The sequence below is a fragment of the Perognathus longimembris genome, chromosome 11 (assembly GCF_023159225.1).
Source record: "Perognathus longimembris pacificus isolate PPM17 chromosome 11, ASM2315922v1, whole genome shotgun sequence".
Classification (NCBI taxonomy): domain Eukaryota; kingdom Metazoa; phylum Chordata; class Mammalia; order Rodentia; family Heteromyidae; genus Perognathus; species Perognathus longimembris.
In genome coordinates this window covers 65679247-65700424 of record NC_063171.1, presented here as the reverse complement: position 1 = coordinate 65700424, position 21178 = coordinate 65679247, and the positions used below count along the sequence as shown (strand labels likewise).

General features: G+C 36.4%; 1 protein-coding gene across 14 annotated transcripts in view; it reads left to right on the top strand.

Annotated features, from left to right (window-relative positions):
• Nucleotides 1–21178, top strand: part of Cep170 (centrosomal protein 170) — a 95329-nt gene that overhangs the window by 36582 nt on the left and 37569 nt on the right. For 9 of the 14 annotated variants that reach the window (XM_048357450.1, XM_048357457.1, XM_048357456.1 and 6 more), the window contains exons 5-10: nt 2760–2818; nt 2907–3069; nt 4404–4538; nt 11290–11766; nt 16762–16925; nt 17327–17620. In XM_048357450.1, coding sequence (XP_048213407.1) covers nt 2760–2818; nt 2907–3069; nt 4404–4538; nt 11290–11766; nt 16762–16925; nt 17327–17620 — 1292 coding nt within the window. The remainder of the gene's footprint in view (nt 1–2759; nt 2819–2906; nt 3070–4403; nt 4539–11289; nt 11767–16761; nt 16926–17326; nt 17621–21178) is intronic. The other 5 variants (XM_048357461.1, XM_048357463.1, XM_048357462.1 and 2 more) reach the window with 1 other exon arrangement.

Here is a 21178-nt window from a genome sequence, read left to right as displayed (position 1 = left end):
CTAGTTTTTCCCTCCTGTCCCCACCCATAAGTTGTATAGATCATTTTTAACATAATATCTAGCAAGTACCACTGCTGCATTTGTTCACTCCTTGTACCTCCATTTCTGTGGCCCCCTTACCCACCTAAAGAAAATAAATAGAGAAGACGAAAAGAAAACAACAAAGAAAAAAACCTTATTGCTACTTCCTGGAGTTCACTTTGATAAATATTATTTTATTTTAGCATTCTATTTTATTTTTTAATTTTTTTGTTGTTGTTGTTGCAAGGCTTGAGCTCAGGGCCTGGACACTGTCTGTGAGCTTTTTTGCTCAAGGCTAGTACTCTACCATGTTGAGCCACAGCTCCACTTCTGGTTTTCTGATGGTTACTTAGAAATAAGTATCTCTTGCACTTTCTTGCCTGGGCTGGCTTCAAGCCTTAATCCTCAAATCTCAGCTCCTTGAGTAGTGAGGATTACAGGCATGAACTACTAGCACCCAGCAGCATTCTGTTTTATAATTTGCTTTCTGGTGTCTTTGTTTCCTTTTTTTGTTTTAAGTTGATAACTGACATTATTCACTTGAGACTTCCTTTTGTCATACATGTGTTCACTGCTATAGAATTCCTCCTAAATGCTGTTTTACTGTTGTGTATACTTTCTAATTAACCTTTTGAGTTCTTCTTTGAGTTATATAAGTTCATTCCAGATATTTGGGGAATTTTGCAGAGATCTGTTAGTGATTTTTAATTGTCCTGTAGTCAGTGAACAGAACTCTGCCAAGTTGTATATTCTAAATGTATTCTAAAATGTATCTCAAATCTTTTTTAATTTACATATTTTTCAATAGCACAGAATTAGTTCTAGGTAAATGATCCATATCTGTGTGAAAAGGATATGCATTGTTTGAGAGCAAACACTCCACAAATGTTAATTAGGCAAAGTTATTTTTTAATAATAAACATTTAGGCTTTTAGTAATTTACAGATATGATTAGTAATTGTGCCCAGTTTATCATTTTTATTGATTAGCAAATTTAAAACCTTAATCAGCACCAGTAACAACTTAGATCAGCACCATAGCTTTGAAGGAAAGAGCTTGGGTTTGGGAACTCTCAAAATCCTATAGGTGTCTGAAGTTCTCAGATAAATTCATGACATACACAAGAACCCTTGAGATGGTCTTTGTGTCCACATTCAAGAAATGCATTTGAATTAAGAGGCATGGACTCTCACTTCTTCCCTGGCGTAAAACATGTCTAGATCTTAGGATAGCCTAGACTAGCCCTAAATAATAACCTTCACATATTAACAGGAGGTAAAGCTGAAGCCCAGAAAGTCATTACAACATACTGGAATTACTTAGGTTTTCTATGAAAAACCACCATCTTTGGTTTGGTTTGGTTTGGTTTTTTGCCAGTCCTAGGGCTTGGACTCAGGGCCTGAGCACTGTCCCTGGCTTCTTTTTGCTCAGGGCTAACACTGTATCACTTGAGCCACAGCACCCACTTTTGGCTTTTTCTGTGTATGGTGTTGAGGAATTGAACCCAGGGCTTCATTCATGTGAGGCGAGCACTTTACCACTAAGCCGCATTCCCAGCCCAAACCAATAACACTTTTAATGCTATTATTTCTGTTGAAATGGTAGGAAAGCTGTCAATCTTTTCCAGGTGATTTAAGTTTCTTGGGGGTAAAATATTAACAGAAGTTACTTAGTAAATATTTTTATTTATGAAGTGTGTATTCCATACATACAAGCAGATATAGGACAGTGTATGTACTTGGCAGAAAAGGAAATTTTTAGTATTTCAAAGCTGTTAAGATCGTTGTGTATGAAGTGGTAGGAAAGCTCTGGATTCTGTAACTAGATTCTTGTTTTAGCTTCTCTCTCTCTCTCTCCAATACCCAAATTCTTTATCTGTAAGACAAGAACAAAGATGAATGGATTTGAATAGATATTCTCCGAAGTTCATCACAATTCTAAAAAGTTCTGTTAATAAGTGTACTGCTTCTATTATGTTTTGGAAGTTGCCTTTCCCTCCCCCCCCCCCCCCAGTAGTCATGCTAATTTGTTTTCTACCCTAGAAGTGATGATGAGTGTTATAAATAGGTACAGAAGAACAGATCACAGTACATGGTTTAAAGTTCCTTTCTTTACATGTTAAATAATGGGAGGAGGAGATAGGATCTTTACTCAGTAAATCTTTTTAATGTACAGAGGCATTATTCATTGGGCATGATAATGAAGGCATTCATATCTAGTACTTGGTTGTAATCTGTATGGAATCTGTTGTTGATAATGTAATGTGACCCTGGTTTGCAGTAATACTTTAGTTATAGCATTTCTTTTGGACTTGTAAAATGAACTTAGTTTTTATCCAAATGCATGAAAATTTAAGTAATCAAATTTCTTCAGGATTTGCTGCTGGGCAATCACTTAGGACAGACTTCTTTTACATTTTCATGACTAGCTATCAAGATAACTTGACTGTAGGTGCTTTTTTTTCATCTCAAACAGTTCATTTTATAAAAATTAAAAAGGGTTTGAGCTCTAATTAGTTACCTAATTATTTGGCTTTTAAAAGCCAATGTTACCTATGGCTTAGAAATAGTTGCTCTAGGGCTTTTTTAAAGTACTTTGGATGAAATTTTTGTATTTATAAGTATGTTTTAACATTTCATATTCTGCTGTGGCAAGTCCTTGTTTAAGGCAGTCTTTTAAATTAGTTTTAAGCTGATTACCAAGATTTCAGAGTTCTATTCTTCCTTAGCCCCGTTTACATACAAATCTTTTCACTGTAGTCCGAGGAGAGCTGAGGGTCCCTGAAGAAGCCCTTAAGGTAAAAATTTCCCATCTTTCATGAACATAGCCTTTGGGGGCTTGGTTTCATTCACAGTGTATCACTTCAATTTTTAAATGTTTCCTAGCACGAGAAGTTTACTATTCAGCTTCAGTTGTCTCAGAAATCTTCAGAATCAGAATTGTCAAAATCTGCATGTGCCAAAAGTGCGGATTCAAAGGTTGCAGATGCTGCTCCAGAAGTGCCACACAAAGCTACAGAGGTCCTGAAGGCTGAGGAAAAGTCCACAGGTAAGCCAGTCTCCTAAAAACACCAAATTATACTTGACTCGGAAGAAATCACACTAGTTCTCAAAAAACTGGCTGTGTACATATAAAAATTATTTATAGTGATGATGATTCCACAGTGTATCTTAATGCACTGGATGATTTCAGTATTAAGCATTATAAAGCACAACCAGGTGTGGTAGCTCATGCTTGTAATCCCAGGAGGTAGAGATAAGTAGAATGGTGGTTTAAGGTAAGCCCAGACAAAAAAAATCAGCAGGACTCCATCTCAACCAACAAGTTAGGCATGGTGGTTCACCCAAGATACCTAAGAGATGTAGGAGAATTACACTCTGAGACCAGCCTCCAGGATAAAAAGTTCAAAACCCTATCCAAAAAATTAAATGTGGAGAAAAGAGCTAAGGGGCATGGCTCAAGGTCTGGTTTCATTACCACAAAAAACCAAAGTTAGAAAACATAATTGTTGTAATTGTATGTAGGCATGCTTAATATTTGTAAATATTTAGGAAAATAAATGTATTTTGAATATTTAAAGGCAATCAATATACTTTGTGTTTGCAGTTTTCATAATTATAACCATTGAAGTTAAAAGGAACTTTTTCCGTGGTATATTACAGTCTTTTCACTGTGGGAAATTTGGTTTGCAAGTATTTTATTGAGAATTTTTACATCTGAGTTTATTAAAGAAATTGCTCTAATTTTCCTCTTTTGTCATGTAAGGGAAAGTTGTAAACCTGATAATGTTTGCATCATCATAATGTCATCAGATTAATTACAGTTGCAGGAAGTATGAAAAATGTTTTGCAGGCTGGCTTAGTAGTAGAGTGCTTGCCTAGCATGCACAAACCCCTGGGTTCGATTCCTCAGCACCACATAAACAGAAGAAGCCAGAAGTGGCGCTGTGGCTCAAGTGGCAGAGTGCCAGCCTTGAGCAAAAAGAAGCCAGAGACAGTGCTCAGGCCCTGAGTCCAAGCCCGAGGACTGGCAAAAAAAAGAAAACAAAATTGAAAGTAACTAGTCATGACAAAATATATTTTAGTTTCACTTTTTGCATTTATTCCTAATGACACTTTTGATCAGACTGATTTCATTCTTTCCTAGCTAATTCGCTAATTTTGTTACTACTGAAGATACTTCTGTCTACACTTTCAAACCAAAGGTTTATAAGTGGCTCAGTTATATACTAAAGAAGTCTTAACCATATAAATGACAAAAATCTTTTGAGTTTTCATTCAACGTAGAGAACTTTTAACCAACTGAACAATACTAGCATTATGTAAAAATGTGTGTTGTTGTTGTTTCACCTACTTTAGACAGATTTTATTTTCACCTTCCAGATGTTTCTGCTGTGCCCCGTGGCACTCCATTGTACGGGCAGCCATCTTGGTGGGGTGATGATGAAGTGGATGAACAGAAAGCTTTCAAATCCAATGGCAAGTCTGAAGAGAAAAGTCATGAAACTGGAACATCAGGTAAAAACATCTCAGTAGTTGTCTTTCAATGAGTATTTTAGAAAGCATTTATAGTCTCATCAAAGGGGTGAAAGGGGTGATTTACTATTCTGTTACTTGGTTTTAAAGTCAAATGAATGTTTTAATTGACTTACTTCAATAGAAATTTCTTATGAAGTCTTTATCTCACATAAAATATTAATTTCAATATCTTTGTGTAGCACTTTCATTTAAAGTTTCTTCCAGTATATGAAATCATTAAAACTTACAGATTAATTGATACAACTGGATATTTTTATGTTGAATAAACATTGGTAAAATAAATTTGACAAAAATAGTAGGTACAAGTGAATTTTGTCTTATCCAGAAGCTCATACTCATGTTAACATAAATTATTTCTACTATGTCCAGAAATGTGATATAAAATGATAATTTCTTTAAAACTTGGGCGTCTTAAGTTTTGGGGGTATGATAGCAACATGATTACTAAGCTAGGCAGCCAGAGTAAATGAAGTTCTGGGTCAGATTAATGTGCAGATGAGCAAACTGGAAATCTGTTAGTGGAGTAGTTAACTAAATAGTCAAAAACCAGAATATAAGTTTTCCAGAAAATAAAGTGGAAGAAAAATGATCTGCCCTGTAAGGATATTGAAAAGACATCAGACTGTGCTGGGCCCTGGTAGCTTATACCCACTCAGAAGGCTGAAGATAGGAGGATTGCGGTTCAAAGCCAGCTCAGGCAGAAAAGGCCATGAGACTCTTATCTCCAGTTAACCACCCAAAATATGTTTTTGGTTTTGTTTTTTGCCAGTCCTAGGGCCTGAACTCAGGGCCTGAGCACTGTCCCTTGGCTTCTTTTTGCTCATGGCTAGCACTCTACCACTTGAGCCACAGTGTCACTTCCAGCTTTTTCTATATATGTGGTGCTGAGAAATTGAACCCAGGGCTTTGTGTATGCAAGGCGAGCACTTTACCACTAGGCCATATTCCCCACCTAAAATCTGGAAGTGGAGCTGTGACTCAAAGTGGTAGAAGGCTAGCCTTGAGTAAAAAGAGCTCAGAGACAGTGCCCAGGCCCTGAGTTCAAGCCCCACAAGCAAAATAGAGAGAGAAACAGTGTGAAGGAGGAGAAGGTAAAGGGAAGAGGAAAAGAGAAAGATAAAGACACCAGACTGGAAGGGTAAAGCAGCCATACAGTATAGAGACAAAACCATGACTTAGCTTATACTTCAATGATACTTAGTTTATGTAGAAATTCTTCTAAGTGACATTGTATATTTGATCCTCATAGCTCTACCTGAAGACAGTTATTTGCATCCATTTTATAGATAAAAGAACGAAAGCACAGTAATATTCATTTATTTACCAAAGTCACCCAACTAGCAAATCATGGAGTTGGGATTTGAACCCAGGTTCAAAGCTCCAAATCTCTTAACAAACAATTAGAATTTCAGTGACGTATTACTCTTATAAACACATATACATACAGATAAAATTCAAAACGATATATAATTCAGAACGTGCAAAGATTTAAACTCCGAAAACAGATGTTGAAAACCGATCCTTTTTATCTCAGCATAATGTAGTAATATTAAAATTGTGAAGTATTTAACAGAATTTTCTAAAATTTTAAACAATTGGCAGTGAGTTGCACTGTTCATTGTCATTTCTTCCAAGTGATCAAAAGCTCTCTTAAAATTGTGATTGTCAGCCAGGCACTGGTGGCACACACCTGTAATCCCTAGCTACTCAGGAGGCTGAGATCTGAGGACTGCTGTTTAAAGCCAGTCCCGGCAGAAAAGTCCACGAGACTCCAATTAACGGCCAGAAAACCAGAAGTGGTGCTGTGGCTGAAAGTGGTAGATGGCCAGCCTAGAGCAGAAGAGCTCAGGGACAGCACCCAGGCCCTAAGTTCTAGTCCCACAGCCAACCAAAAAAGAAAGAGGGGGGGGGGGGGAGGGAGGGAGGGAGAAAGGGAAAGGAAAGGAGGAGAGGAAAGGAAGAAAGGAAAGGTATGAATGTCTTGAGAAATAAAGAATTAAGTGATTTGTGTTAAATAGCTTTAAATTGGTCAAATTCAGCTGGTTAACTGTTGTTGATTGAGTCTTATTTGCTTCCTCATGTTTATCGGATGATGTTACTGTATCATTTGCAGTTTTTTTTATAATTTAGAATAGAGAAGATTATTGACTTAATGGCTTCTGAAGTCAGCAGGTATTATAGAGTAGGATTTGAAATGTATACCTTTGATAATTTTGAAATTACAATATTTTTTGGAATTTAAACAGTTTTAAGTGCTTCACATGAAATGTAAATTATTGCTTTAAAAACTTATACTCCAAAGATACTCTCTTAATCAAAACAAAAAATGAGTTTTGGGCTGGAGGTGTGAAGTAGTAAATAATTTCTCAGCACATAGGAGGCCCTGATTTTGATCTCGCTACTCAGAAAAAAAGTGATTTCTTTCTTGGTTACTAATTTTTTTAATTTAAAAACTGCACTTATGTTACTATAAAAAGATGGAACATTCTACAAAGAATTACCAGAGTGATAACTACATAATCATTCTTTTGTCCCCTCTGTGGGTCTACATGTGTCTACAATGTCCTGACAACTTGCCATATAAGCTAAAAAATATTAAAAGCAAACACTAGAGCAATCAGGTTGTCTAGAAATTGTGTTCATTTTTTTAATCCTATTATAGAAAATATATCCTTAGCTTACATAGCTGCAATTTTGCTTCTACTTGCTAACTTACTCTCAACATTCATTTAGGTTACAATTAAGGACTTTAAATGTCAAGTATGTTTTGTAAAGGCACATAACTGTACATAGCATATTTCCTTTATATTAGTTTTGAACAAGTAAAACTAAATCTGTAAACATTCAGATTGTACCTCCTTTTTTGGCAAAAGAAACAACAGTATCAAGGTGTTCAATTTGTCTAGTGTGGGTGTCTTAAGCAGAGCAAGTCATAGTGATCAGTTTCTGTTGCCTTGAATTGATTTAGCATTTTGTTTTAGCATAGAACAATAAGTGCTGTGGATATAAGTATTACAAGTATTCCTGGAAAGTTACAGTCATGAAATACCTGAAAAACAGACTATCATCAGCTGATCTCCTTTGAATAAAATGTACACAATTCATGCTGGTGAAACAAGTTACCAAGTAATTTTTCAAATCTAAATAATGAAGATTAGTAATAAAATATCAATATAAGCAAATAGCATGTGATGTTTACTTTGGCATAAACAAAATATATGTTGAAATGATTGGTAAATTCAGAAATTACAGAATATGTTCTCAATGCTCTAAGAAAAGATAAGTTTTTTTATCATAATCTGTAACAGTTTTTCTAGTAGACACTGGGAAGAGGACCACATTTCTAGCACTTTTTTGGGGTTTTTTGGGCAGGGGTCAGGAACACGAATCTCTCCACATAATGAATGTTCTATACTAGTTGAATTAATTTACTTTTACAACTGAGTTTTTTAAATAGTTGAAACCATTTCCTTTCTGTTAAACATACTACACATATCACTATCTTCTTAAGCAAAGAAAGTAGATGGAATGCAATTTAAAGTTTTTCTTTATTACTCAGAATCCTTGCTATGAAAACAAGTATTGAATTATACTTTACAGTGATGTCCTCGAGCCTAGTATCTAAGACTGCTGTATATACAAGATGGCACTGAAGCTCAATGATTTTTAGGCTCTTGATAGATTTTTTTTTGTCTTGCCTCTTATCTGCAAATTTAATCTTTTCATTTTCAAAGATAAACAAAACTCTGTAAATTTTGAAAATAATATTTTTCATATTAAAATTATTATGTCTGAGAATTCTTAGTCTTTTGTTTAGCTCTTTTTCCTTGGTGGTGGTTCTAGGGTTTGAACTCAGACTAAGGCAAACATTCAACCACTGAGTAAATTTTGAAAATAATAACTGTATATTAAAACTATTGTCCTGAAATATTCTTAGTCTTCAGTTTAGTTCCCCCCCCCTTTTTTTGCTTAGCTCTCGTGTTTGAACTCAGGCTTGGCAAGGACTCTACTACCACTTGAGTCATTCATCTAGCCTTTTTTGATTTGGCTATTTTTCAGATAGGACCTTATTTTTAATCTAAGACTAGCTTCAGATTCATAATCCTTTTATCTTCTTGCTGCCTATGAGCTTTCATGCAAACGATGTGATGCATGTGCTGCTATATTGGTTAGGATAGGGATTTTACAAATTTTTGTTTATGACTGACCTCAAACCACCATCCTCTCATTTCTGCCTCTGAGCAGCTGGGATTATAGGCAAGATCCATCATGCCAGAGTAGATTTTTTTTTTTTGGCCAGTCCTGGGCCTTGGACTCAGGGCCTGAGCACTGTCCCTGGCTTCTTCCCGCTCAAGGCTAGCACTCTGCCACTTGAGCCACAGCGCTGCTTCTGGCCATTTTCTGTATATGTGGTGCTGGGGAATCGAACCTAGGGCCTCGTGTATACGAGGCAGGCACTCTTGCCACTAGGCTATATCCCCAGCCCAGAGTAGATTTTTTTTGACACTATATTTTCATGATTACTATTAGTATTATTTGAGGAATGGAATTTGATGTGTTCTATACTATGTCTTATATGTTTGATTACAGGGATGTTAATTCTTGTTCTTCTGTAGCCTAACCAGACAATTTTATGATGGTCTCATATTCAGAGTACTATCAAGAAATCAATTATGGCACCTGATGAATCTCACAAAGATATTGAATATTGGAAGAGATTTCAGAAGACAAAATTCTTCACTTAACAAAAAATAATAATCTATTGCCTTTTCTTCCTAATAAATTATATGCAAACTTACTTTCCTAACAATATGTTTGAATACTGAGTGGATTTTTTTAGAGAAAAATACGTTGTTTAAATGCATTCTTGATAATAGGTCTTCATAATAATAGATGCAGTTGTTTCACTCTTTGTGGTTGTTGGTGGTGGTGGTCATGGAACTTGAACTCAGGACTTTGGCATTGCTCCTGAGCTCTTTTGCTCAAGGCTTGCATTCTACCACTTTGAGCCACAGGTGACTTGCAGCTCTTGAGTGGTTAATTGGAGATAAGAATCTCATGAGGACTTTTCTGTCCAGGCTGGCTTTGAACCAAAGTCCTCAAATCTCAACCTCCTGAGTAGCTGTGATAACAGGCATGAGCCATCAGTGCCTGGCTCTTTCACTTTTTTTACTTTAATTTTTTTCTTGTGCATTTGCCGTACCCAATAACATACAACATAAGGCATTTTAGTTATTTCATTTACATACTATCATTTATCTTACTTGTAAAAACATCTGTTTTCATGCCTTTCTGTTTAGAGGCAACACAACAACCTAGCATTCCATAGTTGCTTGCTCCTCTTTCCAGTTGTTTCTCATCTGAGGTTTTCAGTTCGGTTTTCCTCCAAAGACTTTGTTTTCCTCGTACACATTGTGCTATATAGAAATGCAAGGTAATCATCTTTCAGAATTACTGACTGGCAACTGAATTGTCTAATTTTACATTATTTCTTTCATACTGTTGCTTGGATTGCTATGCTGAAAATGTTATTTGGTAAATAATCCGAGAAGCCACATTTTGAAAGATCTAATCTTGGAGTCTTTATTAGAGCATTAGCAGTCTGCAGGCAGCCAGTTGTTACGAAGACCTGCAATCTCTAAATAGCCTTAACACTGTTAGGAAACAGGCCAGAGAGGAAAGGAAGAACAAAAACAATACCAACAAACCACCAATTCAGCTCCACTGGAAAGCTGAAGTGGGACGCCATGATGACCGGAGATGAGCCAAGAGACAGGACACAGGACTTGATCATGGAGACGTGTGGCATGGCATGACCATGATGGTGCCTGAGCTGGCCTGACCCTAAATAGGGTCAGGTCAGGGGGCAGGGTCACAGGAAGCTCCCAGTCCCAGGCACTTGACTGACAGGTTCAGTAACCTATAGACCAAGTGCCCAACCCCGTCTCCAGGGATTGAGGAACACCCATCACCTGGTAGTGGGACTTCCCTTCCTCTCGGAATTCATCCACAACCATGAACACAAGATGCCAGACAGTACCACTCACCATGTGGCCAATGATGCCTCTGGCCAGATCTGACCTCCTTACTACACAAACAAATCACCTGTTTTATCTAATCATTCTTTGGTCTTTATAAAATGTAAGAATATTACTTTAACATCTTAAACATCATGAATGTAATGCTAAAGAATGGTAAGTGTGATGATTACTTCCAAAGCATCACTTACCCTTTTACTTTACAGGTACTCATTTGAGTACCTGTTCTTCATTGGAGCACTACATTAGTTCACAAATCTCAGTATCTCATCCTGCTGACTTGATGAAGTAGTCATGCTTTTTCTATCCATCCAGCAATATTTATATTTAGCTTGTATCTCCATCTCCATTTGATTTCAAGTCTTGTACCTTGATGATTTCTATCTAGATCAAGTTAGAAAATGACAGAGCTGTCTGTGCAAGGGCCATCTCTTGATTCCTTTGCTGTGCTTAGCCATTGCTGCTGCTTATCTTGTATGTTCATAATCTAGATTTTTTTCTTCTTTGTTACTTTTATTTTTCTGATAGGTACCTAAGTTTGAACTTTAAAGGGCCATGATAAAAATGCCTCTGTTCATCCAGCTGTAATCAGCCTTCTGATTCTTGAGAGAAATGCAAATGGTCATTACCAATGTCCCTCAAATGCTACAAGTCCCCAAATATTTTGAATTCTCTCTTATTTTTCTCATTAGGATGCAGCGTAAATGCCAAGCAAGTTGAGGAACAGTCTGCAGCTGCAAATGAAGAAGTGCTTTTTCCTTTCTGTAGGGAACCAAGTTATTTTGAAATCCCTACAAAAGAATTCCAGCAACCATCACAAATTACAGAGAACACTATTCATGAAATCCCAACAAAAGACACACCAAGTTCTCATACAACAGGTGCAGGGCATGCTTCATTTACCATTGAATTTGATGACAGTACCCCAGGAAAGGTAACTATTAGAGACCATGTGACAAAATTTACTTCTGATCAGCGCCACAAGTCAAAGAAGTCTTCTCCTGGAACTCAAGACTTGCCGGGAATTCAAACTGGAATGATGGCACCAGAAAACAAAGTAGCTGACTGGCTAGCACAAAACAACCCTCCTCAAATGGTATGGGAAAGAACAGAAGAGGATTCTAAAAGTATTAAAAGTGATGTTCCAGTATACTTGAAAAGGTTGAAAGGTAAAGTGAATTGATCATTTCAGAACTTCGTATTGTCTAATAACAAAAAAAGCCAAAAACTTTGACCTCCATAATTATCAAAGTATTTTATATTTGAATCATGGATTTTTTGAAGTTTACATTTAATTTTAAAGCTCAAAAGCAAACCATGTTGCTTATATCCAACTTACTCATTCAAAAATAGTCTTTCTTCATTTTCTTGCCAAAACCAAATAGGTTTTGTAAATTTCAATTTGTCATTAAATTATATTTCCTATGGAAATATGAAACTCAGCTCACCAATGGACTTCCTTAGAAGATAATTGCCATCATTTTCTTGATTTGAGGAAAAGATACATACAGTTCTGTTCTCTTATACTGCTTCTAGAAAGATATTAATATCTAGATTCTAAAAAAAAATTTTAAGCTGTTGGTTATGACCCCAAACTTCTACTTTTATAATAAAGTCACACCATTGATTAGGTCAAACTATTTCTCAATAGTTACTCATAAAACATTACTTTTTATTTAGAAATACTGAGTATCTATTAATCCAAATTTTTCTTAATGTTAAGACTGAGAATGTTCGTTTGTGAATAACCCTATTCTTTATTAATATCATATTTGACCAAAATACTTTTGAAACTCTCCTTGCCAGATGCTGGTGGCTCATGTCTATAACCCTAGCTACTCAGGAGGCTGATATCTGAGGATCAAAGTTCAGAGCCAGCCTGGGCAGGAAAGTTCATGAAACTTTTTTTAGCTAACCACCAAAAATCTAGAAGTAGAGCTGTAGCTCAAATGGTAGGATGCTAGCCGAGCAAAACAAGCTGAGAAACAGTTTATAGCACTGAGCTCGAACCCCAGGATCAGCACAGAAACAAAAACAAACAAAAATTTCTCTTTTCACTTTGTACAACTCTTTGTACTTTCATGATACCAAATGATCCATTTTTCCTCATTAGTTTTGTCAGTTGAATTTTTTATAGAATTATTGAACACAGGTTTCTGTTACTGTTATTTTTATTTAATACTCTACCTATAAAAGAATGATTTGGGACAAATTGTGACTATATGTTAATCTGATTGTTCTGTGCCTTCGCTAACATATTCTTTTAAGAACCATACTTTATAACTTAACACTTTATCAGGGACTTGAGCATGTGATAGGTGCTGAGTAATGACTTCACTGTCAATGACAGAATATACACTGACTTAACCTGTCCCTTTTATCCTGGGATTTTGGTCAAGTGATGAAGAAATGATAACCTTTTATTTATTTCTGATTTGTTCCTAAGACATTTCAGAATAGTAACATGATGTAATTTCCTAATTCTTTGTTGGCATCTATTAGAATATTTCGTTATAGTCAACAACAATTACCTGGGATATGTACTTTTCAGACGTGATTATAGTTCTGTTTTGTTTTTTTACTTTTAGACTAAATAATACAGATACATAATTGAAAACTATTAAAGCTGACAACTGAAAACTGTACAGTATCGTAATGGGCTTATAAGTGTTAGTGTGAAGTGAAAATTTAGAAAATCTTCTGTAATCCACATTTAACTACATAAGAAATGAGTTCAAAAGACGCTTTAAGAATATACTGTTTTCTGGGCTGGGGATATAGCCTAGTGGCAAGAGTGCCTGCCTCGGATACACGAGGCCCTAGGTTCGATTCCCCAGCACCACATATACAGAAAACGGCCAGAAGCGGCGCTGTGGCTCAAGTGGCAGAGTGCTAGCCTTGAGCGGGAAGAAGCCAGGGACAGTGCTTAGGCCCTGAGTCCAAGGCCCAGGACTGGCCAAAAAAAATAAAAAATAAAAAATAATATACTGTTTTCTAGCTGGGCGCCAGTGGCTCAGGCCTATAATCCTAGCTACTCAGGAGGCTGAGATCTGAGGATTATGGTCTGAAACCAGCCCAGGCAGGAAAGTCTATGAGACACTTATCTCCAGTAAACTACTTAGAAAAGCCGAAAGTGGTGTTAGGGCTCAAGTGGTAGAGTGCTAGCCTTGAGCACAAAGAGGCTCAGCAACAGCACCCAGGCCCTGAGTTCAAGCCCCAGGACTGGCCAAAAACAGACAAACAAAAAGGAATATGGCATTTTCTAAGATACTGGTTAAATCCTTTTTTAGTCAGGATAAAAGTTTTCTGTATTCACTGTTATTTTTAAGCTATCATTCTCTGTTCTTGAGAAAGGTCCCATTTGTGACTCTAATTTTAAATAGCCATTGATATCCTCATGCACACTGTATCACTACCTTAGCCATAGTTATTTACTTACCAAGTTACAGAAATATCATTTCTAAATTTTTAGGATGTCAAAAGATATAACTCAGACTCCAAATAAATACAATTAGCAAGTAGTAACAGTTTTACAAAAATTAGACTTCAGCTGTTTAAAAATTAAACAAAACAAAAACACCTTGCTCCTACAAGAGTAAAGTGCACGCGCTTTGGGACAGTGAGGAAAATAATGTTCACAAAGCCCATACACTTTCACCCTTTAGGAGAGTTGCAGCTTCTTTTAGCTATAGCTACTAAGTACATCTAGGCTAACCTACCTGAAAAGAACTTGAGTATGTTTAGGTATGGCTAATGATAGCAGCGGCAGGGGAACGCCTGGTTAAGAGTTTCTAAGTGATCTTTGTTTTGAATACAGACGGTTGTAGCTCTATTGAGTTATCTCCCTGATACAGAAAGAAGAGTAATGGTCCAAATAAAAAATGGCTTATATTTATAAAAAATTTTAAACTATAATTTATATGAAAGATATCTGAAAGGGCCTGACACAACTAAGGGCCAAACTTTATATGTTGGAATAAGATGTAAGTTCTATAGCAATCATATTTTTCACTAGGACAGTTAAGTGGAAGTTTCTTAAGAGTTATGTTGGTCTTATTATATAGGAAATAATTGGAATTTTATTATTTCTGGCTATTACAAACTGGATTCCTTTTCATTTATATCCAATGCAACAGTAAAGTCAGTGGTACAATGTGATGTTCTCAATGACTTGTGTATTTGAACTAGAGCTACAGTTATGTTTTCCTCTGCTCGCTATAATTTCTAGTTTATCTGAGGCAGGAATTTCATTAAACACTTTTTTCTTTACATATTGTAATTTGAATAATGATTCAAAAAGTTTTAGTTTTGTTATATTTTGATTATTATGGTATTAATATCACTTTGATAGGAATTTTCCCCAAATCCCTTAGTTTTGCTCTTTATTTTTCTTATATTTCTAAAACATCACCATTTTCTGCCATCACCATTTTCTGCCACTCCTTAGTGAGTCTTCTCATTCCTTTTTTTTAGCACATTTTTACAAATAATTTACTGTTTTGTTACTACCAGTTAGTAGCCTCTAAATTGATTTGGAACAAACCCAGGAACATTAAAACTCAACTTTTTCCCTAGACAGGACTTTTTCTCTTCCATCTCTCCAGCCTTTCACTTCTGCTCATTATCTTGTCAGGTATAGTATTGTTGAACAGGCATTGGTTTGCATTAAAATTTGTAACCCAGAGATATTTAAAAATCATCTTTAGTTTTGGAAGTATTGTAATGTGCTTCCACATTTCCCTGTACCAGGTTCTTTGTAGCTTTCAGTGAAATCATTTATTTAAACACTGATTTGTGATTATCTTTTTAGTTCAGGGCCTGGGCACTGTCTCTGAATTTTTGTGCTTAGGATTAGAACTTTACCACTTGAGCCACATCTCCACTTTAACTTTTTAGTTATTAATTGGAGATAAGTGATTCGCAGACTTTCCTGCCCAGCCTGGCTTCAAATCATGATCCTCACATCTCATATTCCTGGGTAGCTAGGATTACAGGAGTGAGCCACCAACACCCAGCTGGTTATTCTAATGAAATTTTTATTTAGGTAGGAAAAATTTTAAGTTGATGTTAAATCAGTAAAAGATCAAATAGTTCATAGTGTCACATCTAGTCTCTAAAAGAACTATAAGAGGTAATTAACTACTTAATGGTTTTTACTTACAGGAAAACCTGAAGAAAATAAAGTTTATAAATTCAAATACTGTAATTTGACTGTATATGCTTGATGTTGAGGATGTCTGTTTACAGTTAGTCCTGTGTTGTTTGCCCATAGGTGCAAAGATTAAAGATGCCATAATTGTGCTGAGAATGTGACTTAATGGTAGAGTACTTGCCTAGAACGCATGAAGCCCTGGGATCAATTCCTCAGTGCCACATAAATAGAAAAAGCGGGAAGTGGTGCATGGCTCAAATGGCAGTGCTAGCCTTGAACAAAAAGAAGCTCAAGGACAGTGCCTATGCCCCAGAACTGGCAAAAAAAAAAAAAAAAAAGTCATCGTTATTCTTTTCCTTGAAAGACTTCTTAGCATCCTTTGTTTAAGCCCTCTTTGAAGCTATTAGAATAGCTTTGAAAATGTAATTTTCAAAATTATCATACTTAGAAAAAATTGAGAAAATTGTGCTATTGCTAGTAAGAACTATAAATTTGAATCTTTTCATTAAAGCAAAGGGGATGCTGGACTTTTCAGTACTCAGTATTACCACACATGAAGATTTATCACATTTTATGGTATTCTCTTTTCATAATAACTATTTCAGTAGTATCACCCTCTTTCTTGCATTCTAATGTTAGAACCTAATTTTTTAATTCAGAATTTAAGACTTGAAGGCAGAAGCAATGTGTATTAGGCTATGAATACAAACTATGACAGATGATAGAACATAGCTTATTTGTTAAGACACTGATGAAACTATAACATTAAGATTTGGAGAAAGGAAAGTAATCTGATTCAGTTATTTATAATGGACCTCATTGTTGGTTGATAAATTTTGAATGTAACCATTGCAATTGAGGGAAGTTTGCAGAGCCTGTTACTAAAAAGAACATATGACTTTGGATAGAAAAGGGGGAGGGAACCAAAACAAATAGCACTTTTGTATATGCCTCTAATTTTCTACATGGGACTCTTTTCTTCTCTATTATGTGACTTCTCTTTTGTGCCCAGGAAATAAACATGATGATGGTACACAGAGTGATTCAGAGAATGTTGGGGCACATAGGCGCTGTAGCAAGCGTGCTACTCTTGAGGAGCACTTAAGACGCCACCACTCCGAACAGAAAAAGCCACAAAAGGTCCAGGCTACTGAAAGACATCAAGATCAACCTGTTGTAAGTCAAACTGCTTTTATTATTGTTGTTTTTTTCTGATGCCGGTCCTGGGGCTTGAACTCAAGCCTAGGCACTGTCCCTGAGCGTTCAGCTCAAGGCCATTGTATACCATTGAGCTGCAGCTCCATTTCTGGCTTTTTTTTTTGGTGCTTAATTGGAGATAATAGTTTTGCAGACTTTCTTGGCCAGGCTGGCTTTAAACCACAATCCTCAGATCTCAGCCTCCTGAGTAGCTAGGATTAACAGGCATGAGTCACTGGTCCAGGCACGATTGCATTTATTGATGAAGATAAAGTATAGGAATCCTTTGTCAGGAAACTACTTGCTCAGCACCACAAACAAAACTTAAAAAAGCAAACTCAACAACAGCAGATGCCAAAGTGGTTTCTTTGTCTTTACAGACTAGCTCTGCGCATCACAGAGGGGGGCATGGTGTTCCACATGGGAAATTGTTAAAACAGAAATCAGAGGAGCCGTCGGTGTCAATACCCTTCCTACAAACTGCATTATTGAGAAGTTCAGGGAGTCTTGGGCACAGACCAAGCCAGGAGATGGATAAAATCTTAAAAAATCAAGCTACTTCTGCCACTTCAGAAAAGGATAATGATGATGACCAAAGTGACAAGGGTACTTATACCATTGAGTTAGAGAATCCCAACAGTGAGGAAGTGGAAGCAAGAAAAATGATTGACAAGGTAAATAACTGAATGCGAGCATGATGTTAGTTGTTGTGTGGTATATTTGACTGTTAGAAATTACTTGGAGAATCAAATGAAATGGTCTTATGCAGTCAGTGGTCTGAGAACCTTAGGATTTTGTTAGGGATCTAGAAGACTGAGAGTAAGACAAATGCTTTCTGCTTTCCTTAGCTTACATTCTGCATTTGTCTGAGTTTTGTATGTAAGGTCTTCCAAGTTTAAACTGAATCTTTTAAACGCATGTAAACCTCAGGTTTAAAAATAGTATTTTGCTTTCATTTTTATCCAAATTAAGCAGTGAAATAGGTTGCTATAATTCTATTAACATAAACTTAAATATTAACTACAGATTTACTGCATACCGAGTTTGTGATTTTGGAAGTAGATGACATTACATATGTTTTAATGAACTTTGTCCTAATTTTTATTTTCTTTATTTCTATTTATTTTGTCTTTGGGGATAAAAAAGAAGTGTATGAGAACAAAATCATTTTTATTGTACTCATCTTACCCAAATTTATACCGAGTGATAATGGTTATCTACATTTCAGATATTTCTTTGACATTATTGATGTTTACAATGGGCATTGAATGTTTTTAAGAAGTAGGTTTTTTCTATTTTGATGGTGTTAATTGGAAGTTGACTTTAGAACCAGCTAGTTGTTGCACCTCCTGGCTAAAAATCTCTTACTTAAATTCTGGTTAAAGTGTGTTCCAGTGGTGAGCAATATTAGCATCAGGAGGACCACTCCAAACATACTGAATCAGAATCTGAAGTAAAAGCGAGATGGCCATGTGATTCATATGCACATTAATATTTGGGATGCTCTAGTTTAGCTGATTAGTTTCCAGAATGATCCTACCCAGGAAACGGACAAGATGTCTAACCTTCTAGGATGCCGAAAAAAATATTAGGATTTATGTTCACTTTTTTTAATCTCCTCTTTCTTTGCTTATTTCTTTCTCTGCTATACTGGAGTCTGAATGTAAAGCTTCGTGCTTGTTAGGAAGTCACTCTACCATGTAAACCATACCACTTTAGAGTGTATCCTATAGTGTATTCAATGTATTAATTACACATACAATGCATTACAATACAATGTATTACACATACACAATTCCTAAAAGTATGTATACTGAAGAGTACGTTATTTAGAAAGAAATAGATACTTTATTCATAATGATTGATTTTTTTCCATAAAGTATTATTTTAGCTGGACATTCATGGCTCACACCTATAATCCTAGTTGCTCTTGCCAAAAAGTTTTTAAGACTCCATCTCCAATTAGCCAGTAAACATCTCAAGTGATAAGAGCACCAGCCATGAGCAAGAAAGCCAAGAAAGAACTTGAGGCCTTAAAATCAAGCCTGGTATCAGCTCAAAAAAAAAAAAAGATTTATTATATTGTTACAATTAGCAGTGTGTATGTGTGTATTTCAACATTTAAGAATGCAGACATGTCTGCATGAAGTACAAACTCTTCAGATACTAATATGTGCCCTTGGGTAAATTAACTTCCTTAAATCTGGGTTTCATTTGTAAAATGGAAGACATTTAATTAGGTTTCTAAAAGAGTGTTTTAAATACATGATAGCCTTATCATAGGTCTTATGAGAGCCCTATAAAGATTAGCTGTGTGGGGCTGGGAAGGTGGCTTAGTGGTAAAAGTGCTCGCCTAGCATGCATGAAGCCCTGGGTTCGATTCCTCAGCACCACATAAATGGGGAAAAAAGCCGGAAGTGGTTGCTGTGGCTCAAGTGTGGAGTGCTGGCCTTGAGCAAAGAGGCCAGGGACAGTGTTCAGGGCCTGAGTCAAAGCCCCAGGACTGGCAAAAAAAAAAAAAAAAGAAAGAAGGAAAGAAAGAAAAAATTAGCTGTGTTTATTTGCCAGTTTTGGCCAGCAGATTCAGAGATGACAGATAAAGAATATGCCTATGCAGTATTACCTCATAATCTCCTAATAACACAATGGGGCAAGGAATGGGTTAAATGACAGACAAGATAAAACTGAGGGTGTCTTTCCCAGCCTCCATTTCTATAGGTTCAGTTTGGCCCAGGCTTTTTTAAAAGAGTTATGCAGAAAATACAAGGGTACATTCCAAGACGTAGAAAATAAGAAATCAGGAAGCATTAAGTCCATATAAAGACTCCTCTTGTCTTTTGACAGGTTTACTGCAGAAGGTCAAATACTTGTAATCTTAGGTCTTCACTTAGATGTAGTGTAAACAACCACACAACCAGGGTTTCCACTGGTGGTCTTATCCAAGCTCACTAGTGAAGTCATAGTCCTCACAGGGCTTTAGGGTTCCTCTGTTTATTATTACTTACCTCAACACAAAGTATTGACAAATCCCGGGAAGAGTTTTCAGCACTGAACGAGTCAAATGTGAAGCCAAAGTGAAAGGTACCATGTAAGGGCCTTTAGCTAGGATAGAATATAGCCAAGAAAGAAGTCATTGTTGAAGTTGAGGCCCTTTAGGATGTTGGACCAAAAGGAGATTAAAGAATCTAGTTTATACCTACTGTCTGTATTATAAGCATCTTTTTGTCATCAGGGGGCCCCCAGTTTGACATCGAGTTGTATAGTCACGTTAGGAATAGAGAAACCCAAGATTTAAGAACAGGATTCATTTAAAGGAGTAATGACAATATGAAACTACATACTTAAGTCAGGCTTTCTTAATATATATGAAACAGAAAACCAAGCTGAGACCTTGTTTCAGAGAAAGCAAGGGTCACTGCTTTATCTTGTGACTACCAAAGTAAAAGAGCTGAGATTCTGTTAGCTGTGGTTAATGCTGAGTGCTGGATTGAGGCTAATTCAGATCTGGCATTCAGGAAACAAAAGAAGTGAACCAAGACCCAGATGTCTGAAAAACATGAAGTAATCTGTGGGTGTGGGAAACAGAGGCAGAAAAGAGCCAGCTCGAGGGAATGAGCAGCACTGCAGAGGTTTGGAGTAAATTCTGGCTTCATGTCAAATTTCTTTATGAGCTCTGTCATTTCTTCTTTTCCTTGTGTTCGGGTGTGTGAGGCAGAAGTTAGGGCAGCTATTGTGCATCTGAACCTCGGTGGTTTTTGGTCTTGAACAATTCACATGGTGTCTCCTTTTTCACTCTATAACTGGCTTGTCATTGGTAATGTGCTAGGTTTTGTGTGTGAGGAATGAGTAAATACAAATAAATTTAAAATGGTATGTTAAATGTTTCTGCTAGGTATCAGGTGTTGAAGGAAAGATCCGACTAGCTTGCAAGAAGAAATATTTGTTGGAGATGTCTTTAAAAAAAACCTCCATGTGACTGCCATCAGCCTGTTCCTCTATGAGTGTAAACTTTGTCACGACTTCTATTTTCCTGCTTATGTTATTGTTTCCTCACTTCTCCTATGGGGAGGAGATAGGGAAATGTCAAATCCATGACCACCGAAATTTAGTGTCACCATATAAAAACTCCTCAATAAGAACAGTAATTGCCTGTCAGCTAGTTTTCAGAAGATGTAATTAATCTCATAGTAGACACGACACATTGGGTTTTCAAAAAATATGGACTAGTCAAA